Source organism: Penicillium robsamsonii, assembly GCF_028829455.1.
Source record: "Penicillium robsamsonii strain IBT 29466 chromosome Unknown utg000001l_segment0_segment0, whole genome shotgun sequence".
Lineage (NCBI taxonomy): Eukaryota > Fungi > Ascomycota > Eurotiomycetes > Eurotiales > Aspergillaceae > Penicillium > Penicillium robsamsonii.
The window spans coordinates 4,903,630-4,925,334 of NW_026643219.1; the positions used below are offsets into that span (position 1 = coordinate 4,903,630).

Below are 21,705 nucleotides of genomic sequence, written 5' to 3' on the forward strand. Positions count from 1 at the left end.
AAGGAGGTTGGAAAAGCCTATGTACATACTCATCTTTGAATGATTATCATACATGGCCCCTAAACTAAGGATTAATATCTCAAGGGTCCAAAGCATCGAACAACCTGCTAATTTAGGCTGAAACTCCAATGCAGTAAGCATATCCAGCATAGTCTGACATGGAAAGCGTAAAAAGATAAGGATCGCAATTCAGCTCTTTGGTCAACGCAAAGGTGCATCCATCCGAGATAGAGGCTGTGGCGTTGGTTCCATACTCATATAGACCAATCTGCGCCATGACAGACGCGACGTCAGTGATAACAAATATAGCACTGAATTTCATGGCTGCAGCTGTTCTCGAAATCTTCTGAGGTACCGTAAAAATTATTGACAATTCAGAACAGCAGGTGGAGGGTGTGATCAACAGGGATTTTGGGGCGAAAAGGTTCCTTCATACACTAGGATATGCCATTGCATGTGCAACCAGAGTATGTAGACTTGTCGAAAGAAGTTGAAGCTTAGTGAGAGCGACCTCATATCTCTTGAATACTTCTCTCGCGTCTTTTCTTCTTTTTTGGCATCTTTTTGATGTATTCTAGAGTACCGTGTCATACAATCTTTGGTGCCTTGCATTGTTATATGCCCCAAAATGAAGTACTGGGCTATACTTTTACTCGCACTATGGTGCTGTCCCTGTCTTGGTCAGGACTATACCTGTAGCGCCGACAAACAATGTGAACTTGGCTGCTGCTCAAACACAGGAGTCTGTGGAATGGGACCTGACTTTTGCGGGGACAGCTGCATATCCAACTGTGATAGCAAGTCAGATTGTAACCCAGGTTGGGGCATGAAGGTAATTGTCACCCAACCCCAAGTCAAAGTTATTGAAAGAGCTGACTCCATCAAGTGGTCCGCGGCAAACAACTGTCCCCTCAACGTGTGTTGTTCTGAATATGGCTTCTGTGGTACCACCAAGGACTTTTGTGGCAATAAAACCATCGAGTCTCCCAGTTGCTCTGGATCTAGCGCTTCTAAGCGTACAATTTGGATACTATGAGAGCTGGGGAATTACTCGCAAATGTGACAAAATGTACCCTGAATGTATGTCTCCCTCGCTCACATACATCTTGCGCGTAGCGGTATTAATATCAGACAGCAATTCCTCTTGGATCATACACACACCTAAATTTCGCCTTTGCCTTCATCGACCCTACTTCATTCAAAGTCGCCCCGATGGATAGCAGGGATGTTGGATTGTATAAAAGATTCACTGGGCTCAAGAACCTTTATCCTGACCTCCAGACTTGGAGGTCCATTGGAGGCTGGAGCATGAATGGCCTTTATCAGCCCACTGCTACCACCTTTCCAGACCTGGCTGCATCAGAGTCAGCGCAGAAAAATTTCTTTGAATCCTTGGTTTCCTTCTTGGAGACATACGGCTTTGATGGTATCGATCTTGATTGGTATTGACCTCCCTAACCCCTTCATTGGTAGTCACACCACTCACAGTGCAATATAGGGAGTATCCAGTAGCTGAAGAGCGCTCAGGAAAAGCCGCTGACTACAAAAATTACACTTCTTTCCTCAAGATTCTCCGTAATGCCCTCGCGTCAAGTGGGCATACATACGGTCTTACCATCACCATTCCATCCTCTTACTGGTATATGCAACACTTTGACATTGTCGAGATCGAGAAGACAGTTGCCTGGTTCAATATCATGTCCTATGATCTGCACGGCATTTGGGACAATACCAATAAATATCTTGGCCCTTATATCAATGCTCGCACCAATTTAACCGAAATCAACTTGGCAATGGAGCTCCTTTGCCGCAATAAGATTGACCCCGACCATGTCGTTCTTGGTCTGGGCGTTTATGGCCGGTCATTCACTCTCGCCGATCCCAGTTGCAACACCCCCGGATGTATTTTCTCAGCAGGGGGTAATGCAGGGTCTTGCACGGACTCAGTCGGAACACTCTCATACTCAGAGATTAAGAGTGTGATAGATAAAGGCAACGCCAAAGTGTCCCTAGACAGGAAGGCCGCCGTCAAAATGGTCACTTGGGGCGAGAACCAGTGGGTCAGCTATGATGACGAGGAAACGCTCAAGCTGAAGCTGGACTATGCTAATAATTACTGTCTTGGTGGTACCATGGTATGGGCCGTTTCAACAGATGATTCCGAGGGCACAGTCTCGGCCGCACTATCGAAGTTGACAGGCCGTAGCACAATCGCATTGTCGGCCAAATCACTTGCTTCTATCACTGACCAAGTTCAATCTTGCCAGTTGGGGGAATGCGGCGAAGCTTGTCCGAACGGCATTAGCCCTGCTCGGCGAAGTGATGGCAAGAATAGAGGCAACACGGGTACTAACACTGGATGCTCGAATGGCAAATCGCGTCTTTACTGCTGCCCAACGGACAATATGCCCACTTGCCAGTGGCGTGGCGGGGCTCCATATTGCAATGGCAAATGCCACAAGGGAGAGGTTGAAGTGTCAAGCAGCATCAGTGGAACTGGAAAAAGTTGTTGGACTGGGCACAAAGTACTTTGCTGTACGCAGACCGCGGCCAACAAAGCAGTTTCCGAATGTGGTTGGTCAGGAAGTGCGCCCTTCTGTGCTGGGATTCATAGCAATGCAGGCTGCCCTTCAGGTATAGAGCGATTAACTTATTCCACTTATGGTGCTGGTGGAGAGGAGCCTTGTATTGTCGGTTACAAGTCATTCTGCTGTGATCAGCCTCCTCCATACGAGAACTGCGACTGGTACTACCACGGTGGGAAATTCTGGGACTCTGTTCCCTTCCAGTGCTCTGGAACGTGCCCTGCGGGGAAAGCTTCCATCGCGCCTGATCCTTCTGGGTGCCTGTCAGAATATGGATCATTCTGTTGCGATTCACCAGCTACGAGTATATGTTGAAATTCCCTCGTGGCCCTTCTTACTCGCAAGTTTTGCTAATACGAGTAGAATGATCCTCTCGCTACGGCATTTAAGACTCAGCTACAGAAGTACTCCAAAGATCCTGTCTGCGACAAAGGCCAACGCCAGTATTCAAAGCGTGACACCATCGAAATGGGGTTGCAAAAGCGTCATAATTTGAATAAGGCAGACTGACCAGTCTGCTAATTCATTTGACCGCCATCACGAAGGGTAACAGCCCGACCTATCAGATGACGTTGATGGAGAGTGAGTATAATTCTAGTGATTCTTTGGTGACCCTGGAGGAGATTGTTCAGTTCCAGGCCGAATGGTAAGCGCTGTATCTCTTTGTCTGGAACATCAATTGAACTAATGGTACAGGGCTAATGCTGAGCCGATTGCACGGACAGAGAGTTTTCTGTGCTTGGGAACCCATGGAAGTGATGAAGTCGGGGGCTCTCAGGATGCTGGGTCCCAGCTTTGCGTCCTGGCTTGCCCTGATGCAGGCCTTGATAAACGTTCCAATGCATCAGTTGTGCTGTCGGCTGCGAAGAATGTATTTGCCAGAAACATTGCTGAATCAGAGGAGCTTTATAGTTCTTCGGAAGTATTCGGACAACCAAGCTGGGGTACGATTCCTACCTTTCACTTTGAGTACGCGCTAATCAGAATAGGCTATATAATGCAGGGAATTATAGACGGCACATTGACCCTAGAGTATGAGATGCTGATCCGTACTAGACGTGGAGAGCAGATTTTGGAAATTAAGTGAGACGATCTTGGCCAGCAATGCACAATGTAGACGTCTGCTTATACGATGCAGTCGCGTGGCGACTGCCTAGTGGCTCGGCATATCGAGAGTCTAACAGCGATAAATATGCGTTGTTTCATTTCCACTTTGACCATATAATGCAGCGAGGTGGTGTATTCCGGGCTGGTATATACGCCATAGTTGCCTTCCATGGCCAGGCCTATGTTGAGCTAACAGGTATCCTCGTGTCAATGGCAATGACAATCAAGGTGCGAATCGATGAGCTCACGCGTTGAATTGCAATAGGGGCAACGACGTGAGTCCTGAAACCCGTTACTTTTATCCTGGAGATAGACGGGAGTCTGACTATGATAATGACGATGTGTAGATACACGGACCTTAGATATAAGCGAAGGAGCCAGAATGAATTGATCATGTCAAATAGCTCCTATGATATCACCGAGACAACCCCGCACTTGAGCAAGTTAATACGAACAAATTTCCTCTTCTCCAGCTTCACTGCCATACCATGTCATATAAACTCACCAGAGAAGATGTCACCTGGGGCGTTGAGGAGTCTGCGGCCATTCGGGCTGCCGGTAACTCCAATCCAGCCGTCCTCTGTGCTCTTTTGGATTACCACAAGAGAAAACTTCGTGAACTAGCAGGGTGTTCTCCCAATGCAAACATAAGTGGGAGCAATATGGGCACCTACGAATCTCCACTCACGGCAGCTATTCGCGTTAATTCACCGGAAAATGTTCGAACGCTTCTGGCCAGTGGTGCAGATCCCACAGGCATCCACATTTGGGATTTATCTGACTACTCTGCGAGGTTCATGCGTGGTCGAGACGCCAAGGTCGACATCTCGAGTTTTGGCCCGTGTCCTTCACGATTGCAGATTCTAGAAGTTGCAGCGAGCAAAGGAATCATCGAGCACACGCAGCCATTGACCCAAGCTGAACTGGATGAGCGACGCACTAGCTTCCCACGATTTTGGACTGAGCCAAATGTCCCAGGTCAGCGGCTAAGGATGAACAAAGGCATGACAGCCTTAGAAGTGGCTGCTAGCCTGGGCTTTGAGGATCTCTTCGCGCTGGTTCGCGAAGCGGGGGCAGATGAGTCTGCCTGGATCAGCATTTCCGGACAAGCCGATTTCGATGATACTAAGCCATCGTCACTAAGCGTCACATCTCCTGTCCATGAAGCCATCGAAAATGGTCAACACGCTATGCTTGAACGGCTACTCAATACTTATCACTATTCTCCCAATTATCGGGCAATGGTAGCTCCCACAGTTGCTTTGCCGCCGCTTTCTTTTGCATTGGGTCGATGCGATCCAAATGATCCTAACATCAGGGCCTGTATCAAACATCTTCTTACGCATCCAGATATCGATTTAAACCTCCGCACCCCTATCTTCGAAATTCATCCACTTCATTTGGCAGTTGCTCGCCATGACCCTGAGCTCCTATCTTTCCTTCCCATGCCACTTTCCAGCGCAGGCACGACGGCTCTAGGTCATACATTGCTTCACATCGCCTCACTCCCACTCACCTCAATGTCCATGAACCGAGAAATCCCTGATGCTGTGCGAAGTGTTCACTGCGCCCGTACCCTAGACTCTAAGTGGCTTCCGCATTCACAACCTAGTCCGCTGCACTTGGAAATAACAGAGCAAGTGCCACACCGTTCTATCAAATCACCGACACCGATGACACTTGCTGAGCGGGATGCACAACTCAGCACTCTTCGCGTGCTTGCTGATGCGGAGATCGATGTACGCGCCCAGGATGTGGATGGAAACACTGCACTGCACTATCTTGCCACTGCCTTGGATGGCGATTACAGAGCCATGCGGCTGCTACGAGAGATGGAGGGGGGCGAAGAGATTTACAATAACTGTAAGAATCGGGAGGACCTGACGCCCCGTGCCTTATGGGAAGCTTGCAATAAAGCGTGATACGGGCAACAAATTAGAATCATATCGGTAATTTCAATTCTCAGTCACCGTTGACCTCTCAGCTGTAATATTCTCCTATATTCTCTATCCCCGTAACTCTCATGATAATTTAAAATAACTAAGGCTGAGATGCAAACGGATCTTTTATCCCATTATCTTCGTTAACCCAGACAAATTCAATTTATCTTGCAATGTTTCCGGCCAGATCTTTTCCATATATCTGCTTTTCAGTGAACATATTCATAGAAGAGAAAGAAATTCAAAGAAAATCATAGCAGAGTAAGAGAAGGGTCTCGGGGCTTATAGTTATATCTTGCTATTAGGACCGTAGAGGTTATTTAGGTGTATCTCTAGATGGTTTTCTGAATGGTTTCCCGGATGATCTCCAAGATGGGTTCGTGGATAGTTCTCTGGATGGTTTAATTGTATCAAAAATAAGTCTGAAATTCTACTAGAAAACTGGAAATATAGACGATAGGAACTGCTCCATGTTGATTTACTTATGACTTACAATACATCCATAGTCCATTGTAAAGAGTGGAATGTGGTCTGGTGGACGCAATAACCCAGGAATTCGAACATGAAGGCCATTATCAAAGGGGCAAGTCCGGGATATCTGAGCCCTAGCCACTTCGTTGGTATACATAGAGCAAAGCATGAAGTGGTGAATCGGCTTACTGAACACACAATCTCGAACTTTCCAAGTCATTACCTGATGAGACATGTCTTGTCCAATCCTGTTCTCGCGGCTTCCAATGACTTTATCTAATGGCTTTATCGAAAAAGAAAATCTATACGTGACAGTGTATTGGGGCGCTAAACCTAAAGAGGCAAACCTAACCGCATATAGTAATTCATAGGTCCGCCGTTTATACGTCAAAGACCTTTCCTTTTCTTTCTGTGTTCCTTTATGATAGAATATCCCAGCATATTCAGGCAGAATGTAAAACACACAGAATCCATGTAGGATTAGGGATATAAGGCAAGTAAAGTAGCTACTAGCTCTCCTTTCCCTATCACTTTCTATCCACAACACTATTCACTCTGCTCAATCTGTCTATTTTAACTGCAGAAATTCCTCTGTTGCAGGGTATCAGTTACCAGGCTCCAATATGTCGGTTCGTAGATCCACTACATGCAGTGGATATGAATACTAATACTTTACTTTCTACAGCATCCACAGGGTTATTTGTACTGTTGCAAAAGAGTTTACGAAGGACTTGTCAACTAATCAATATATATATTAGCATCTCCAGCGCAGCCAAATGTATATCCGAATTCAATCAGCTCCGATCAGGGCCAGAAGCCACCAGACCTAAGTTCATGATCTACAAGATCTCCGATGATAACCAAGACATTGTAGTCGAGGAAACATCCACGGAAAAAGACTACGACACATTTCTCCTCAAGCTATGGGAGTCAGTTGACAAACGTGGCAATCCGGCTCCACGGTATGCCATCTATGACATGGAGTATGATCTTCCAGGGAGCGAAGGAAAACGGTAAGAGACTACCATAGTGACCCAACGAGTACAGTGGAATGTCGCTAATTCAAGTCACTGGGTGTGCAGTAACACGACTCTATTTATCGGTTGGATGAATTGCCACGGGCCTCTAGAGGTAATCTGCCTTTCAACTCGAGTGTCCATTGCATGGCCATAAAGTGTTGACCGAAGTTCCAGCAAAATATGCGCTATCTTGGCAGGATGCAATTTAGAGGAGTTGATCCCGAGGTCTTGGTTGTTGAGGCAGATAACCTGCTAGATCTTGATTGGGACTATCTCTTGAAGGAGGCCAGTGGGGGCCAAGAATAGATGGATCTGGGGAAATGATCGGCGTTGCCAAAGTACTTTGCATGAAGCATTGATTCAGAAAGTAACAAAGTAAGAAGAGCAGGCGAAGCACTGGATATGAAATATTGATTTTGAAGTCTTTGAGATCGTGCTAGATTAGATTCCTTGATATGTAACGAGGGCACATGCTTTGACATTGTATGATGCAACATGCATGTATTTCATCCAACCAGCTTGTATGGCGTGAGCCACAAGGAATGATAATACCACTTGGCGTTGCGTCACTCCATACGTTGGGGGCCGAATACACGAGGTTCTTTTGTTTTTCAATTGAATCCAATAACTTCCTAGAATAAGACCTGAGTTTAGAAAGGATAGGTTGACCATGTCAAAACCAAAGTAGATAGTGAACTAACTAGAACAGAAAACCTGTTTAGGTAAAATTTTCAAGGCGGAGAGGAAGGCTTGTATCTCCGCATTCGGGCACGTGCCATATGACATTTGAGTCTGATCATCCCCGCCACTTCGACTTTTGAATCTTTCCCGGGTTCTTTTGCTTTGCTTTTCCCATTTGCATCTTTTATTTGGGGCACAGGAAAAGCTTGCTAAGCTCCCCACTTTCCCACCCAAAACCCCCACTAGAGATCGCGAAAATGATGGCCACCGGGTCTCGCGATTCCTCAGTTCGTGAGGCCAAAGTCTTCGTCAAGGAAGTCGTCCGCAATGATTGGGATTTCGAAGCCGGCGTTCCCTCCCCATCGTCCGCCGATGGCACCCTCTGCCACAACCGCGAAGTGTGCGAATGGCGAGTCCGAGAATTCGATACCCCCACCTCGGAACTTGAACCGCAGAGCTCAGATAGCGAGGCAGAATACGGAGAGTCAGCTGCGGTGAAATCCGCCCCTGGAGATGCAGGCGTTGAGCGGCGTCGCAAACGTCGTCGACAGATGGATGACGAAATGGCTTGGAACGAAGGGCTACGCGTATGGATGGCCAGACGCGATGCGTGGTGTGGAGCGAAGACTCGTCGGCAGATTCGAGCCGAGGAAGCAAAACGCGCGTTGGGTGATGCGCAGACAGATACAACAGACCAATCCGATGGCGTAGGATTGGGAGAAAATAATACGACTTCGTCTGGTTCATCCCAGTCTGCGACATCGCCTGATCAGGGCAGTGATGGCATCGGCGCCTCTAATCTGGTAGCTCGGACCGAGACGTCGCTTTCTGTCGCGGATCGGGAAAAAAGCGAGGAGCTTCAGCATCGAGTGGATATGACCTCGGGACAGCAAGATGATCAGGAGGAAGGAATGTCAACCGCGCCAGACGAAGGAGCTAAAAGGAAGGCTTCGTCAGAGACCAACATCACAGTGCCGGATCAGAAATTTGCCACAATCGTGCCTATTCAACCAACCTTACCGGCCGTGGAAGACCAAACAGAAGAGGAGAAGGAAGAAGAAGAGCTTGACGAACCACTTTGCCCCGTTGCCCCTCCTTTCATTTCAGATGACAACCCCGTTCGCGCAACCATCAATCCGGCAATCTACCCTTCAATTTACACCAAGGTCGTCGTGCAAGGCATGACCCCCACTGTCCCCGTCAACCTCGCCCATTTGACCAAAGCCATGGTCCAAGGCTGGAAATCAGACGGGCAGTGGCCACCAAAGCCAGCCGTGACATCAATTGTCCTTGCTGATGATTGCTCTGTGCCCAAGAAAAACACGGATCGTTCTCCCGAGGAGGCACCACAGGGCAGGAGAAAGAACAGCATTACCAATGCTGTGAAGAAAGTCTTCCATTTCGGATCGCATCCCTTCCATCGCCGCGCCAGCCAGGATACCGGGAATGGAGGTGCCACTGGCCCGGCGATCTAAATGAAGCTTGCTATCTATTCATGGAGCATAAGTAATTGCATAGCCATCAATGCTAGTGCGGAAGAAATGGCTTCATCTAGGGTTGATCTGGCTCTGGCGTCTCTGGGGGCTTATTTGTGTTTTCTTGCGCGTTCATAATCTGAGCATCCATGGATGTCGGTGTTTGATTTACTTTCTAGCTCTGCACAATGAAGGAATGTCATATCATATGTCATCTGTTCAATCGTAGTAGGAAGAAGCGGCTGCCTCACTTCAACATGCGTTCTCTCCTTGGATCTCAAGGCAAACCGTTTAACGCGAGATGCCGCCATTGATACCGGTCTTCGCATGCTGACTTTCGTAATCCAACGCACGGTTCTTAGCCCGGAGAGCCACCCAATGCTCTTTCTTCGCTAGCAGGATTTCTATATCACTCTGGATCCAATTGTCTTCAAATTCCGGCAAGAGATATTCCGTGGGCTTTCCTTCCGTACAGCCTGCGAATTCTCGCAACCAGCCATAGTATTCCGCAAAATCGGGCATTATCTCGTGGAACAGCTCGGTAGGACCCTTGTGCTTTAGTCTCTGTTCCACCCACTCATCTTGTTCTGCTTTGCTTGGCAAGTCTTTAGAACGCCCGGCCAGGAAACGGCTGACTGCCGCAGCCTGATACTCGTAGATGCGAAAGCTAATTGCTGCTCTGACCTGTGAGCGAGTCAGCACAATTTCCCACCAACTGTTTTCGAATGCTGTAATCGCTAATGGACTCGATGGGAGACTCACCTGTCCGATGATAGCAAGGGAGGGATCCCCGATACGGAAAATGTGCTGGTAGAATCCGTCCAGTCTGTTCTGTGGGGTAACAGCCTGGAATGGTAGGAATGGATAAGAAAGTTTGTATCCCGTTGCGAAGATGATCTTGTCGAAGTTGATGCTTGTTCCGTCCTGGAATTCTACCGTGCCACCGGCGGCAGGGGATATACGCGAGATGGTCGATTTATCGACCACGTTGGGCAGACGCCATGCATCTTCGAGGAATCCCACGTTTCCACGTCGGGAGACATACAGCGGGCCCTTGACGATTTGGTGGAGGTCTTCAACAAGGTCTGCAGCTGATATGCCGCCGCCAACGATGACAACTCTCTAGAATCATTCAAAAAAATGATCAGCATGCAGGGGACTGAAACGGGACATTTTCATCGTGCTTGCTTCTCTCAATCATGACGCACCTGGTTGACATATGAGTCCGGAGACCTCCAGGATTTGGAATGCTCAAACTTGTCCGGAAACTCGGCGGAGGTCTCGACTAGACCTTCAATATTAGGAAGACTAGGAACTGTAAAATGTCCCGAAGCTACCACCAATGCATCAAATTGCTCCTCCCACCAGTAATCTTTGGGTCCATCTGACGTGCCAAGTTGGACATTTCGTCGTCGTAGTGTGAGCTTCCATTTACCATCATCTGTTTTCACAGCATTTTCAACAGTGGTGTCAAGCAGGAGTAAATGTAAAAATGGAATGAATAGTTCCTCCAGATAGCGCAGAACAGTGCGACGCGGTCGAGTTGGATTGTCTCGGCCGAATTTCTCTATTGAGGCTATCGAGTTGGCCATTGGCATTGCCGTATGCGTGAAGGCCATTGTTCTGGCCCCGACATTGGTGTCGAGAGTATCGTAGGCCGATCCACGGAGACCCTGGGGCTCCGGGGTCGCTGGCATGAGACATGGAGTCCTGGGTCCCAGTTCACAAGGAATTTTAGTGCCCTCGCTTTGAGTGTTCACTTGAAAACTGTCTGGTTCCGGGTCATAGGCCCTAGATGGACGGTCAGCAAACAGTATTATCGAAACTTAGTGCGGATCTATGATATGGAAGTTCCTCTTGTATCAACGGCCCCCAAGGACCGAAAAGAAAAAGAGTCAAATAACGGGACATGCTAACCATAAGCCGCCAACCCTACTCTTTCGTTCAAAAACCCGGATATAATCAAACCCCTCTTGTTCAAGTGCTCTCACAGCTGCCAGACCGGAGGGTCCTGCTCCAATAACAGCAACTCGGCGATAAGGAGTCATGTCTTTGATTCAAGAAAAGTGGACCTTCTGGATAGAGGGGTTAAAGACTTTTCTTCTGCTCTGCAATGAATTGAAATAGCAAAAGAAAAAGAGAAAAAGGGACATACCCTATCTGCGGGGATAAGTCCGATCTTTTCGAAAGTAGTTTAGCTTTGGGGTATACTAATATACTACACTTGATATCGGCAGTTATCAATTCCTAGCCCCCAACCCAACATAAACATTGAAGTTATAATGAACGCAATTGTCCTTAACAGCCAACCCCCCTGACCACTCAGAATCGTCTGTCCATTCCTCGTCACCTTGAAAGACTGCCCACCAATCCCCATACTCACATTCGAGGTAACAATCCCCGCCGGAACATCAATGTTGACAGGAGCATTACCCCCACTCTGCACAGTCAAAGTAGCGGGACTTGTCAACATAGTCGCGACAAAGATACTATCACTGAGCATGTTAGCACCCATTGGTGCGGAGAGGGTATCACCCGTGCACACAACGCCCTTGGGCGTAGGTCGGTACCAGTACACGACTTCGTCTGCTTCTACGGTAGGTGTTTTTGCGCCAGCTTTGTAAGCTGCGATATAGGGCTTGAATAGGTTACGCCAGCCGTCGTGGGGCATGTTGGCTGCCCACTGGGATGATCCATCATCGCTGTGATGCGCTGAGTACGGGCCGATGTAGTGGGACTCGCCATAGTCTATATAACTGCCCGTTAGCAGAGACTCTTTTTCTGGGGAATTTCCCCGGAATATAGTGCTACTATACCATTCCATGAGATTATTTCAATCAAATCTGGCCGAAGAGAAAGCATTTGTTCCCAACGAAGTGTTGGTAGATTCTCGCAAACGAAAACCCAGTTTTTGACGTTGAAATGTGTTGAGAACCAGGGTGAGACGGCTATCATCGAGTTAGTTTCCTATTAACTCAGAGACCACAACAAATGCAGGGGTCTCTAACGAGCCATATAAGCTTTCCCCGCCAGGAAATGAACAAATCTATCATCCCAGATGGTAGTCATCGGTCCTGGAATGATACTATTCCCCCCATCGGTTGGCCAAGCCAACCACGAGAACGCACCATCAGCGCTCTTGGCAGGGCCGGTGGCAGCCTCGGCTGGATCTTGGAGATTGGGTAATGCATAAATTGGATGCCGGGTGCCCTGTCTCACGGGATCCCAGTTAAAACTGTCTCCAACAAATGTACTGACTACCGCAGCTCCCTTGTATTGCATCTGCGCCGGGTGGCCTGCATATTGTTTCATGTACTCTGTGATGTTTGCTGTGTCCCCGTTGGTCCAGTAGGCGAAATCGAAGGAGATGAACACTTTGAAGTTGACTTGTTCGGCTGCTTGGTAGGCTAGGGCTAGCTGGGTTGGTGTATAGCTGTCTATGCTCGCGCAGTTCAGTGCGAATGCATCGATGCCAATAGATTGGGCTGCGGCCATGTCTTCTTTCCAGTCTGATAACTGGTAGTCCTTTACTATGCCGACCTAGATGTGATTTATGTTGATGATGGGGAATGATAAGTGTCTATGTGCTGACATACCATGAAGTGGGCGAAGACATATTTGCCTGGCGATTGACTAGTCAATTGCGAATCGAGAGTTAGAGCAGCTAAGGCTGGGAGGATTTGGGCCAATATGGCTGCAACACTGAAGAGGATTTTCCAAATCATAATCGCCAAATCTATAAGTTGACTCCTTGGTGTGCATTTCCGAGGCCCATCAGACTATATAGCTAATTCCTCTGATATTATACTTCCCAAAGTGCACTATACTCGAAACGAGTCAAGCGAGACAACTAAAATACCCATAAAAGCCTTGGACAATAACTCTGACGGCGAGTATAAAACTTGTTTCTCTCTTCCTGGACAAGTCTGTAACACCCGACACTCCACGTGAGCTTGTGTAGTATTCGCAGATTTCCCCTGTGATTCCAACTTTTATTTTTCTATGCATATGCAGATGATATCGCCCGACTACCCAGGCCTACCGGAAACGGGCTCAACCATTGAGATGCAACAGTGCGTACACTAGTCGCAAATCAGGCTTTATATGCCAGCTGATCGAGGCAAATGAATGTGCTGGGCATATTGAAATGATTGGTACAACTCAGGTCATAGATCAATACCGATATGGCCGGATGACAGATCATTATCCGAGGCTTTTGCGCGTGTGCCATACGCATGACTTATTTAATACGGGGAAATCGATTTCCGCAATGTGCTATTCACCTTGAAATACCATCAGAACACGCCAAACGCGCCTCGAGGGATTAATGTATGACAAGTTGAATCTGAAATGCAGGTAAGGCATGGCGGTCAACGGAGATTATAACTTAGTTAACTAGTTATTTTGTGGTGGCCTGCATATCTAGGCCAGTATAGGACATGCAGCCCTGATTGTTTCTGGACTGTTTGCATTGGACCCGATGGCAGAATGCATTGCATGATGCAGCACTCTGTTCTTTGCTTCTCGGAATGTTCTTCAATTCTGAGAATGAATACACTATAGCTTCTGACGGAGAAGGTACACATCGCCACTAAGTGTAAGTAGTCCGTATTATACGATTCGACAAACCCACACAAAATGTAGCACAATATAACATTATTGATTCCTTTCTAATATTCGTGACACGTTAAAACTTCCCCCAAGAACGCCGTGTATATAAAGACCGAAACGAATAACCTCGCAGTCAAGACACCAATTCTAGGGCCTTTGCACGATCGACGAATCCCCTCACCGCATCCTCAAAGACCTTCTGCGCTTCACTCAGACTAGCCACCAGAACAGCAATCTCAGGCTCAATTGTGACCTCCTGTGACTCATGACCAGGACGAGTAAAGTAGTACTTATCCTGATGATGAGACCATTTTCTCAGATAAATCTTGAGGTCATTCGAGGCAAGGTTGTTAGCAGTGCTGAAGAGTTCGGTTTTCCTGCTATCGGAGGGCGGCGGGATCGCAGGGAATGTGATATGGACATTGCTCGAGGGCGAGTCTATGTCTGAATCTGTGATTTGTAGACATTTGCTCACGGCTTCAGCGAAATCGCGGATCCACTCGATGTGTGTGATAATATCCCCCCTGCGCCGGCAGCTCGATCAATGTAATCTACCACTGGCAGGGCCGAGGAGATCATGTCTAGGAAGGTGGCAAGCATGAATAAAGTTGTAGGACTTTGTAGACGATGGCGACGGAAGGCGACCAAACCCAGTGCTTGACAGGAGGCTCGGCACACAACGTCGATGATGTCGATGACCGAAGACACACAGACTTCGTCCAGAGTGTCTATAGTACACAGCATGTTCTTGAATTCCAGCGTGATGGTCTGGATGATGGGACGGCTGAGGATCCAGGCGGCGCGGTTAGGAAGCGTCGCTTGAAGGTACGCTGGAAACACGCATTGCAACAGGACAGCGCGGAGAGTGGGTTTGTCATGGTCCCCAGCTTCGTAGGTATTCTTCATCGATGTGTGCAGCTGGTCAACCAGGTAACTCTGTTGGCCGTCAATGGCGGCACGCTCCGAAATGCTCTGGACGAACCCGGTCAAGGTCTGGATCTCTTTGCTGGAAGATAACTTCGACTCGTAGCGCTTGAGCTTCGCAACAATGTAGCGTGGGTCCGTAGACGGCAAAGGGAACGAAGCAGGATCCGTGAAGAAGGGGTCGATGGGCTTGATGTCGCTGGTATGTTGCTGTAGGAAACCGATGACACGTTGAACGAACTCGACGTATTCTCCTTGAGCAGTCTGCACTGTTCCATTACCTAGCTCTTGGTAGTTGTCTTTCATGGAAGTCATCACCCGCTGAAGCATCTCGGAGTGCTCTTGTTTTGTCACAGAGAAGTTCCGATTACCAGAAAGTTCCATGCCCTGGAGCTGCTCACGCATATTAGACAGTAAACTCGAGAGGAGAGATAGTCGCCGAGAGCCAATTTCCTCCAATGTGATTGTATACCGGCCAATTTTTGTATCCTTAGAGAACGGAAGATTGGCAAGCAAGGGATCTGTGGGACTTCCGTTCAAAAGCGCCTCAGTGAGACGATGTTGAAATTTCAACATCGAGGAGCGCTCGACCAGCGATGACATCCACATACTCATAACTTGAATCCGGCAATCAGAGACAATATGTGCGTCTTTTTCGATACATGCCGCAAGGAAGAGCGGGCCAAACTTTCTTGTCTGAACTGTTTGTCGAAGCCGGGTCCAGGAATCATCGCCGAACTCGCTCAAATAATTGTCCCAATTCCGGAGGCCATGGCGAATGAGAACCTGGGCAATTGACGTCCAGCATTCTATCACACTGAGAAGAATCGCATCCTCTGGACAGTGGTCCTCACCAAAGCAGTTCGAAACGAGACGAGAAACAATCGGATGGAAAGTCTTCTCTACATGTTCAATACCTTCGCTGGGAGACGTTTGCTGGTCCCAAACAGCCTGAATGGCATCCCAATCACCGAACTCCTGGCTGTCCTCATCCGTGTTTACTACCGCAGGAGCATCTGATGTGGATGTAGCTGGAACGTCTTTCTGGGTGTACGTTACCAGGACCTGCAGTGCCTCGGAGACAACGACGTTCACGCGCGGGAGCTTGGGGTTGAAAAGTGTAAGGATAGACTCGAAAGGAGTTTTCAGAACAAGCCTGCGTGCATGCTCCAGCTTCGGAGCTAGCTGGACAGCAATCTGTAGCCCCCTAAGCGCGTTGCTCAACAAGGTCTCAATCTGCCGCTGGTTCTTGGAGATTGTGCGTTCCACATGCTGTTGAGACGCCCGATTGTCACCTGTGTTTTGAGCCTCGATTTCTTTGCGAGCATTTGAATGCTCTTGCTGCAGCTCCGTAACGAAATAGCCATGCCAGTCCCCAAACGGATCTAGTCCCGCAACATCTTCATCCGTAGAAAGCTTGAATCGAACAAGTCTTGACCATGAGCGCAAATTAATGCTGCATGCTTCACGATGCGAAGTGGCAGGATGGACCAGATTGCGTATCGTCTCCAGTCGAGGGCGACACCCATCTGGAACAGCCCAGTACAGGGTACTAAGAAGATCGTGGTGGTTTCTTAGTGCGTTGAGATCCTCATGCTGCAATGGCTTCTCTTTCGGGTATACACGACCGTGATTGGGTAGCAGACGCCAGGCAAAGTTTCGAATCTTTTTCTTGTCATATCTCTTCGCCAAGAAGCGAAGACCACTCGCTACGATCTTGAGAAATGTGTGGAAACACGGTTCCCCCACTCGGGCATCCAGAGACGGATTGTTATCAAGTTCATCAAGAAATGAGGGTGAACCACGAGCTTCCTCAAGATGCAGGTTGTGGAGGTTATTCTTGGCAAAGAAGTCGAATAGCGTGTCCAGAATAGGTTTGCATTCTCTCCACCCCCAGGAATTGATAAGCCGATGACATCTGAGGAACAAGGTTCGACAGTAGCTGTTGTATGAGATGGGATGTGCCATAGAGTTGGACTCGAAATGGTCCAGGGCCGGGGCGAGAAGCCGTTTGACTAATTTCCAATTGTCATTGACAGCTGTCAACTGATAACCAGGGCGCGCAACCCCAAGCGGATCTATTTCGTTGAAGGGCAAGACCGTGAATATGCCACGCCATCCAGTCTCCAGGCTGCCCACATCCCTTTCCTTGCGAATAATTTCATTGTTGAAAGTCTCAAGCTGAAGATCTTCAAAGCAGCCCTTGTAGTTGTCTGAGCTGCGCAGAAGATGTTTGGTGACAACGTAAGCCTCCACCGATGGATACTCATCGCGAATCCCCGACTCGCGGCGTTCAGGCTCGCTGTTTTCCTTGAACAACGTTTTAAACTCAGAAGAACCGGCTTTGGACGTAATCAAGCCTGCAACGTCTTTAGCGGATATTTTGACAAGATCCAAAGCCTCAGTCGCAAGGACAGGGCCGACGAGCCGATGAGAAGCAATCTGATAGATCTGGTTCGAGAAAATCATGTTGAAGCAAGCAATCTTGACGAGCCCGCTCTTGTTGTATTCATCGCTAGCCAGAAACGCAATCAACGGGTCTCTCACCTGGGAGACCAGCCCCGTTGCTCTAGTGACAAATCCCGTACGATCAACCGGGTCGATGAAGACCATATTTTCCGTGGTGTATTTGACCAACAACCTGTATAACCTCGAAGCCACACCCAGAGCAGCCGTGATACCCGTATCCGGGGAGGTAACAGCACTCCGCTCAACATTATCGATTATAACATCAAAAACCTGCCCCATCTCCGATGATACTGTATCGTTCCAGCGACTCCATTGGAATGTCTCTTCTCTGGGCTGTATGGAGAATGAAGCGGTAAGCCCATCGAAGTCCCGCTCTGTGATTCGCAACGAACGAGAGAATTCCCCGCTTCCGATGAATGTAGTCTCATGGAAGAATGTATTGTCACGTAGGGATGATACTCCGAAGTCGACCGGATAGAAGCGTTGCCAGTTGAAAAGGCCGCCGACACTAAAAGACGAAGGACGTGCATGTCCGACGTTTGCTATGGTAGGAAGTTCTGATTCATCGGAGACTATGGTAGCAGGATCTGGATTATGACGGAATTCGTCGGCATCGAGATTGATTCGGTTGGGTGGATTTTTCTTCAATCGCCGTCGAGATACAGGGGCTCTTTGGGTTGGTCTTTGAGTTCGTGCTTCAGCTGGGGTTGCAATACCAGCAGAAACATTCATGGGCGAGGAATTTCCTCCAGTACTCAATGATCCATTGTCGGAGACATATCGATCCAAGGTCAAACTGGGCTTGTAAGGTTTAGATGTGCGCTGGTTCTTATAATGTCTGTTAAGAATAGACAATGACTGGTTGAACATAGCGGGAACCACTTTTTGGTTTTTAACAGGGCCTGCCAAGCTAGTTGCCGCAGGCCTAATGGTGTTCCTCTTCAAAGTTGTTATGGCAACATTCCTAGGAACGACCCATGTGTGACCATGCTGCTCTGGTTTCTGACGGGACGAGGACACGGCTACTGGGACTTGGTTTGGCGAGACTGATACTGCGCTAGATTCGGGTGGTGCCTGTGCCTGTTCCAGTTCCTCTGTATCGGTGTTCGAAACATCAGCATCTGCCTCTGCATCAAGGAATTGGTTCGGTATCCGGCCATCTTTAGTGTTCGACTTTGTTCGAGTACTGAGAATCGAAAGATTTGTTGTCCAGTGCCGGTGTTGCCGGGCTCTGGGGCGAGGTGGGCTGATCTTTGCCTGCCGAATAGCTCCCCTTTTCCAATCTCGCAAAGACTCATTTGCATCCACTGTGTCTTCCCTTGAGGCCAGTTTCACGAACTTCTGAGTAGGGCTCTGCCTGCCTCCATCTTTGCGTGAGCGTGGTCGTCTTGTTGCTACCCGGAGCAGTCGCGATTGCTCCTGGCGAGGCTTTGTGGCAACATCTGGTGCATCCAATATTCCTATCCTTGGTCGTTTGGCACTGGAGGATTTTTTAATCCTTCGTGCTCTGTACGAGGCATCAGTCATTCGGGTTTGTCGAGGTCTCTTCGGCTGTCTCTCCCCATTGAGCAAACTTTGTTTCGATTTTGGCCTTTTTAGGCTGTTTGTTTTGTGCCGAGAACCTGTTGAGTTGCGCGGAGCAGACGCAAACATGTAGTCGATGCGATTATCCTCGGATATATCACCCCCTTCCAGAGCGAAGGAGTCTTCGAGTCCAAAAGTGCCAGTCAACTTCTGGCTAGAGTCGTTGGCTATGGAGGCATTTTCTGTAGCATCATTTCGGTTGTCCTCATCGTCCGAGTCAGAATCCCCAAGATCAAACAAGCCTCTTGATGGTTGTGTTCCTGGTTGCCTTGAGCGATCACCCCTTCGGATGAGCTTTCGCGCAACACCCTTTCCATCCGGTCGTTGCGAAGAAGCTTGACGATCAGTTAGTAATTGCGCGGCTTTTTCTTTACCTGCAATTTGCTTCTGATTCAGGCGAGCATGTGACGCTGGGAGCGCTCCTCGAATCATTCGTTGGAATCGTCGAATTTCACGTTCTTCAGCATCTGAATTGGTTTCTTCTTGATCACTCTGGCTGTTGGATGAGATGGACTGTACTTCCTCGTCATCATCTGTGCCCGCACCAGATAATTGAAGCTCGCCGGCTTCTTCTGTTTCCTGTGCCCCAGGTTTCCCAACTTCTCCCGGTGGTGACCACCCACGAGGAAACCGGAACCCTTCTTCTGAGGCACGAGAGGTTCTTGAGGTTGAAGATAAACGGCCTGTATGTGGGGGGCTAGAGGATATCTCGTATATGGAGATACCGTTTTGATTCCCAGTAGCTGTATTGTTGTCTCTAATGCCACGAGGTTTGGACGGTTTGTGTAAATTTTGACGTTCTTTGGGGGTTCTAGAATGAGAAGTCTTCTGTCGCTTTGCCAGATGAGCTTGCGATGGCCGAGGATGCTCGGGGTCATTGTGTTCCCGACCTTGCCCAGCAGATTGTGGGCCACGATGCCGTTCATGTCTTATTGGTGGAAGATACTCTTCAAGAGGAGGACTTGACGGAGGTGCATTGGGATCATATGAATCTTGCCCTTGACTTTCATCGGTGACGTGCTGTCTTTGCTGTGGAGGCCGACCAAAAGGCTTGACTCCCCGCGCTTGCAGTTGCTGGGCAAACTTGAGCTGTTCCAAATGGTACGGGTGCATTTGGATGGCATTGCGCTTTCGGAATGTTCTTTGCGCAGCATGCGGTAATTCTCGCAACACTTCTTCGGGGATATCGAGGTGAGGCAATACGTCGTCTGAGTTGGCATCTAGTTCAGCGAGCGTTGCGTTCCGTATATCTGCCTGTCTGCCCGTCGGTCTTTCTGGTTCTGCCTCCGTCACAACATCGGCGTGTATTTCTGTAGAATCATTGGCCGGCGGAGAGCCGAAGGATGACGGTACAGAAGATAATGGAGAGTCATCTTCTGAAGTCTCCTGTTGTGGTGGTGGTGGTAATGGCGGCGGCTCTATTGACTGGACATGCTTGACCATAGGCTTTTTCTTCCGAGTTGGCTGAGGAATCAATGCTAACTCGTCAGGTGAGGAGCTCCTAGTGCTTGAGATTTCATCATGTGTGTGGCCCTCTGAGATGTGTGGCTCTGCTATAACTTGTGATTGCGAAGGCCGTTTGGTCTTCAAGGGCTTCGGTGTAGACTCGCGGCTAGAGGGCTTCGACTGAGGCCTGTCGTGTTCCTGTGATGACGCTGGGAAATCGTATATGCTATGTGTATCCTTTGCAGGAGCGCCGGTATTCTGCAGCTCGCCACTGCGGCGATTCGTTGATTTCGTAGAGGACGATCGAAGTCCGTAAGTCTTGCGTCCTCTTCTTTGTTTGGGCGTCGTTTCGTCATGCGCGGAATTCTTCAGGTGAGGACTTGCTCGATTCATATCCTGACGAGCCACCTCCTCCGTATCTGAGAGTGTGATGGAGCCATTCTCAGCCCGTTCTTCCTTCGTTACACTCGTCGTCCCTTCCTTCGGTGACGATGAAGGGTTGTCGATATATTCGAGATTCTCGAGAACAGGGCTATTTCCGGCATTGCCCTTCTTCGCATCTAGAAAATCGAAGCCATCTTCCTCGTCCGAGTCGGGGACATATCCTCGTTGTCGCCATGATTCCATTTGCATCCTTGGCGGGGATCCCCCATGTCTCTAGACAGTCATTGGGTGATCTTGGGGCGATGAAAACGTGAGGGAAATAATTTTCAGGTCAAAATTCGCGAAACATGAGGAAATCAAACGTCAAACAACTATTCAAACTATCTGAATGCTGCGGATTTGATTCTGACGCGTGCCAACGGAGCAATTTAGCAGACGCGCCGGCTGCTAATCAGCCAACTGATAACCGATTTCCCCCGGGGCCGCATTACCTCCGCAACCTCCAACCGCCAACTGCGATTCGACCTCGCTGTCTACCTCAATCCCTCCAAAATGAGTCGCAATTTCTTCCCTGCCCTTTTTGCTATTGGCGTGGGTGTCTTCACAGGTAAAGCAACTATACTGCAAGAATAGCTCATGTCTGGTATCAGTCCCTAATCTCGAATTTTTCTATCTGCTCCAGGCTACTATACCTTCCAACCGACATTCCAGCAACTTCAATATCAGAAAGAGCAGGCTCAGAAGACCTCACCTCGGTCTGATCGTGCTGCTCTGAAGCAGGACACCAATGTTCCCACCAAAGACGACTTCCAGCAAGACCCCAAGTCGACAACTCAATGACGATGACCGGCGTCCCCCTTGAAGTGGCATTCTGAACACTGAATTGACCTGAGTACCACCAAGCATGATTGTGCCAGTAGTCTGTTCTCTACGCACCATTCTCTATTGGAAATCGTGCTCTTCCCCGCCCTCCGAGGCTCCGGCGCACACGGCACCATATGTCTCGCTG

At 48.7% G+C, this 21,705-nt stretch overlaps 8 protein-coding genes across 8 annotated transcripts; 6 read left to right on the forward strand and 2 right to left on the reverse strand.

Moving 5' to 3' along the window:
- Positions 1-1,067: 1,067 nt before the first annotated feature.
- On the forward strand, positions 1,068-2,900 carry N7447_001925 (glycoside hydrolase family 18 protein; the record flags this gene model as incomplete). The annotated part of the gene is made up of 3 exons (XM_057226201.1): positions 1,068-1,080; positions 1,136-1,442; positions 1,499-2,900. 3 exons carry the CDS (start codon positions 1,068-1,070, stop codon positions 2,898-2,900), a joined length of 1,722 nt encoding a protein of 573 aa, XP_057090217.1.
- A 251-nt stretch (positions 2,901-3,151) lies between these two features.
- On the forward strand, positions 3,152-3,672 carry N7447_001926 (uncharacterized protein; the record flags this gene model as incomplete). Its single annotated transcript, XM_057226202.1, has 3 exons — positions 3,152-3,231; positions 3,282-3,529; positions 3,599-3,672. 3 exons carry the CDS (start codon positions 3,152-3,154, stop codon positions 3,670-3,672), a joined length of 402 nt encoding a protein of 133 aa, XP_057090218.1.
- Positions 3,673-4,180: 508 nt separating this feature from the next.
- On the forward strand, positions 4,181-5,614 carry N7447_001927 (uncharacterized protein; the record flags this gene model as incomplete). Its single annotated transcript, XM_057226203.1, has 1 exon — positions 4,181-5,614. The coding sequence occupies one exon, from the start codon at positions 4,181-4,183 to the stop codon at positions 5,612-5,614; it is 1,434 nt and encodes a 477-aa protein (XP_057090219.1).
- Positions 5,615-6,726: 1,112 nt separating this feature from the next.
- N7447_001928 (uncharacterized protein) lies at positions 6,727-7,120 on the forward strand (the record flags this gene model as incomplete). The annotated part of the gene is made up of 3 exons (XM_057226204.1): positions 6,727-6,732; positions 6,789-6,805; positions 6,862-7,120. 3 exons carry the CDS (start codon positions 6,727-6,729, stop codon positions 7,118-7,120), a joined length of 282 nt encoding a protein of 93 aa, XP_057090220.1.
- Positions 7,121-8,060: 940 nt separating this feature from the next.
- Positions 8,061-9,278, forward strand: N7447_001929 (DUF4050 domain-containing protein; the record flags this gene model as incomplete). The annotated part of the gene is made up of 1 exon (XM_057226205.1): positions 8,061-9,278. One exon carries the CDS (start codon positions 8,061-8,063, stop codon positions 9,276-9,278), a length of 1,218 nt encoding a protein of 405 aa, XP_057090221.1.
- Positions 9,279-9,569: 291 nt separating this feature from the next.
- On the reverse strand, positions 9,570-13,003 carry N7447_001930 (Glycoside hydrolase family 71; the record flags this gene model as incomplete). Its single annotated transcript, XM_057226206.1, has 8 exons — positions 9,570-9,962; positions 10,041-10,400; positions 10,487-11,069; positions 11,270-11,289; positions 11,662-12,026; positions 12,095-12,226; positions 12,407-12,818; positions 12,875-13,003. 8 exons carry the CDS (start codon positions 13,001-13,003, stop codon positions 9,570-9,572), a joined length of 2,394 nt encoding a protein of 797 aa, XP_057090222.1.
- A 1,019-nt stretch (positions 13,004-14,022) lies between these two features.
- On the reverse strand, positions 14,023-20,945 carry N7447_001931 (uncharacterized protein; the record flags this gene model as incomplete). The annotated part of the gene is made up of 2 exons (XM_057226207.1): positions 14,023-14,388; positions 14,445-20,945. 2 exons carry the CDS (start codon positions 20,943-20,945, stop codon positions 14,023-14,025), a joined length of 6,867 nt encoding a protein of 2,288 aa, XP_057090223.1.
- Positions 20,946-21,248: 303 nt separating this feature from the next.
- Positions 21,249-21,536, forward strand: N7447_001932 (uncharacterized protein; the record flags this gene model as incomplete). The annotated part of the gene is made up of 2 exons (XM_057226208.1): positions 21,249-21,303; positions 21,379-21,536. The coding sequence occupies 2 exons, from the start codon at positions 21,249-21,251 to the stop codon at positions 21,534-21,536; spliced, it is 213 nt and encodes a 70-aa protein (XP_057090224.1).
- Between the last annotated feature and the right edge of the window lie 169 nt (positions 21,537-21,705).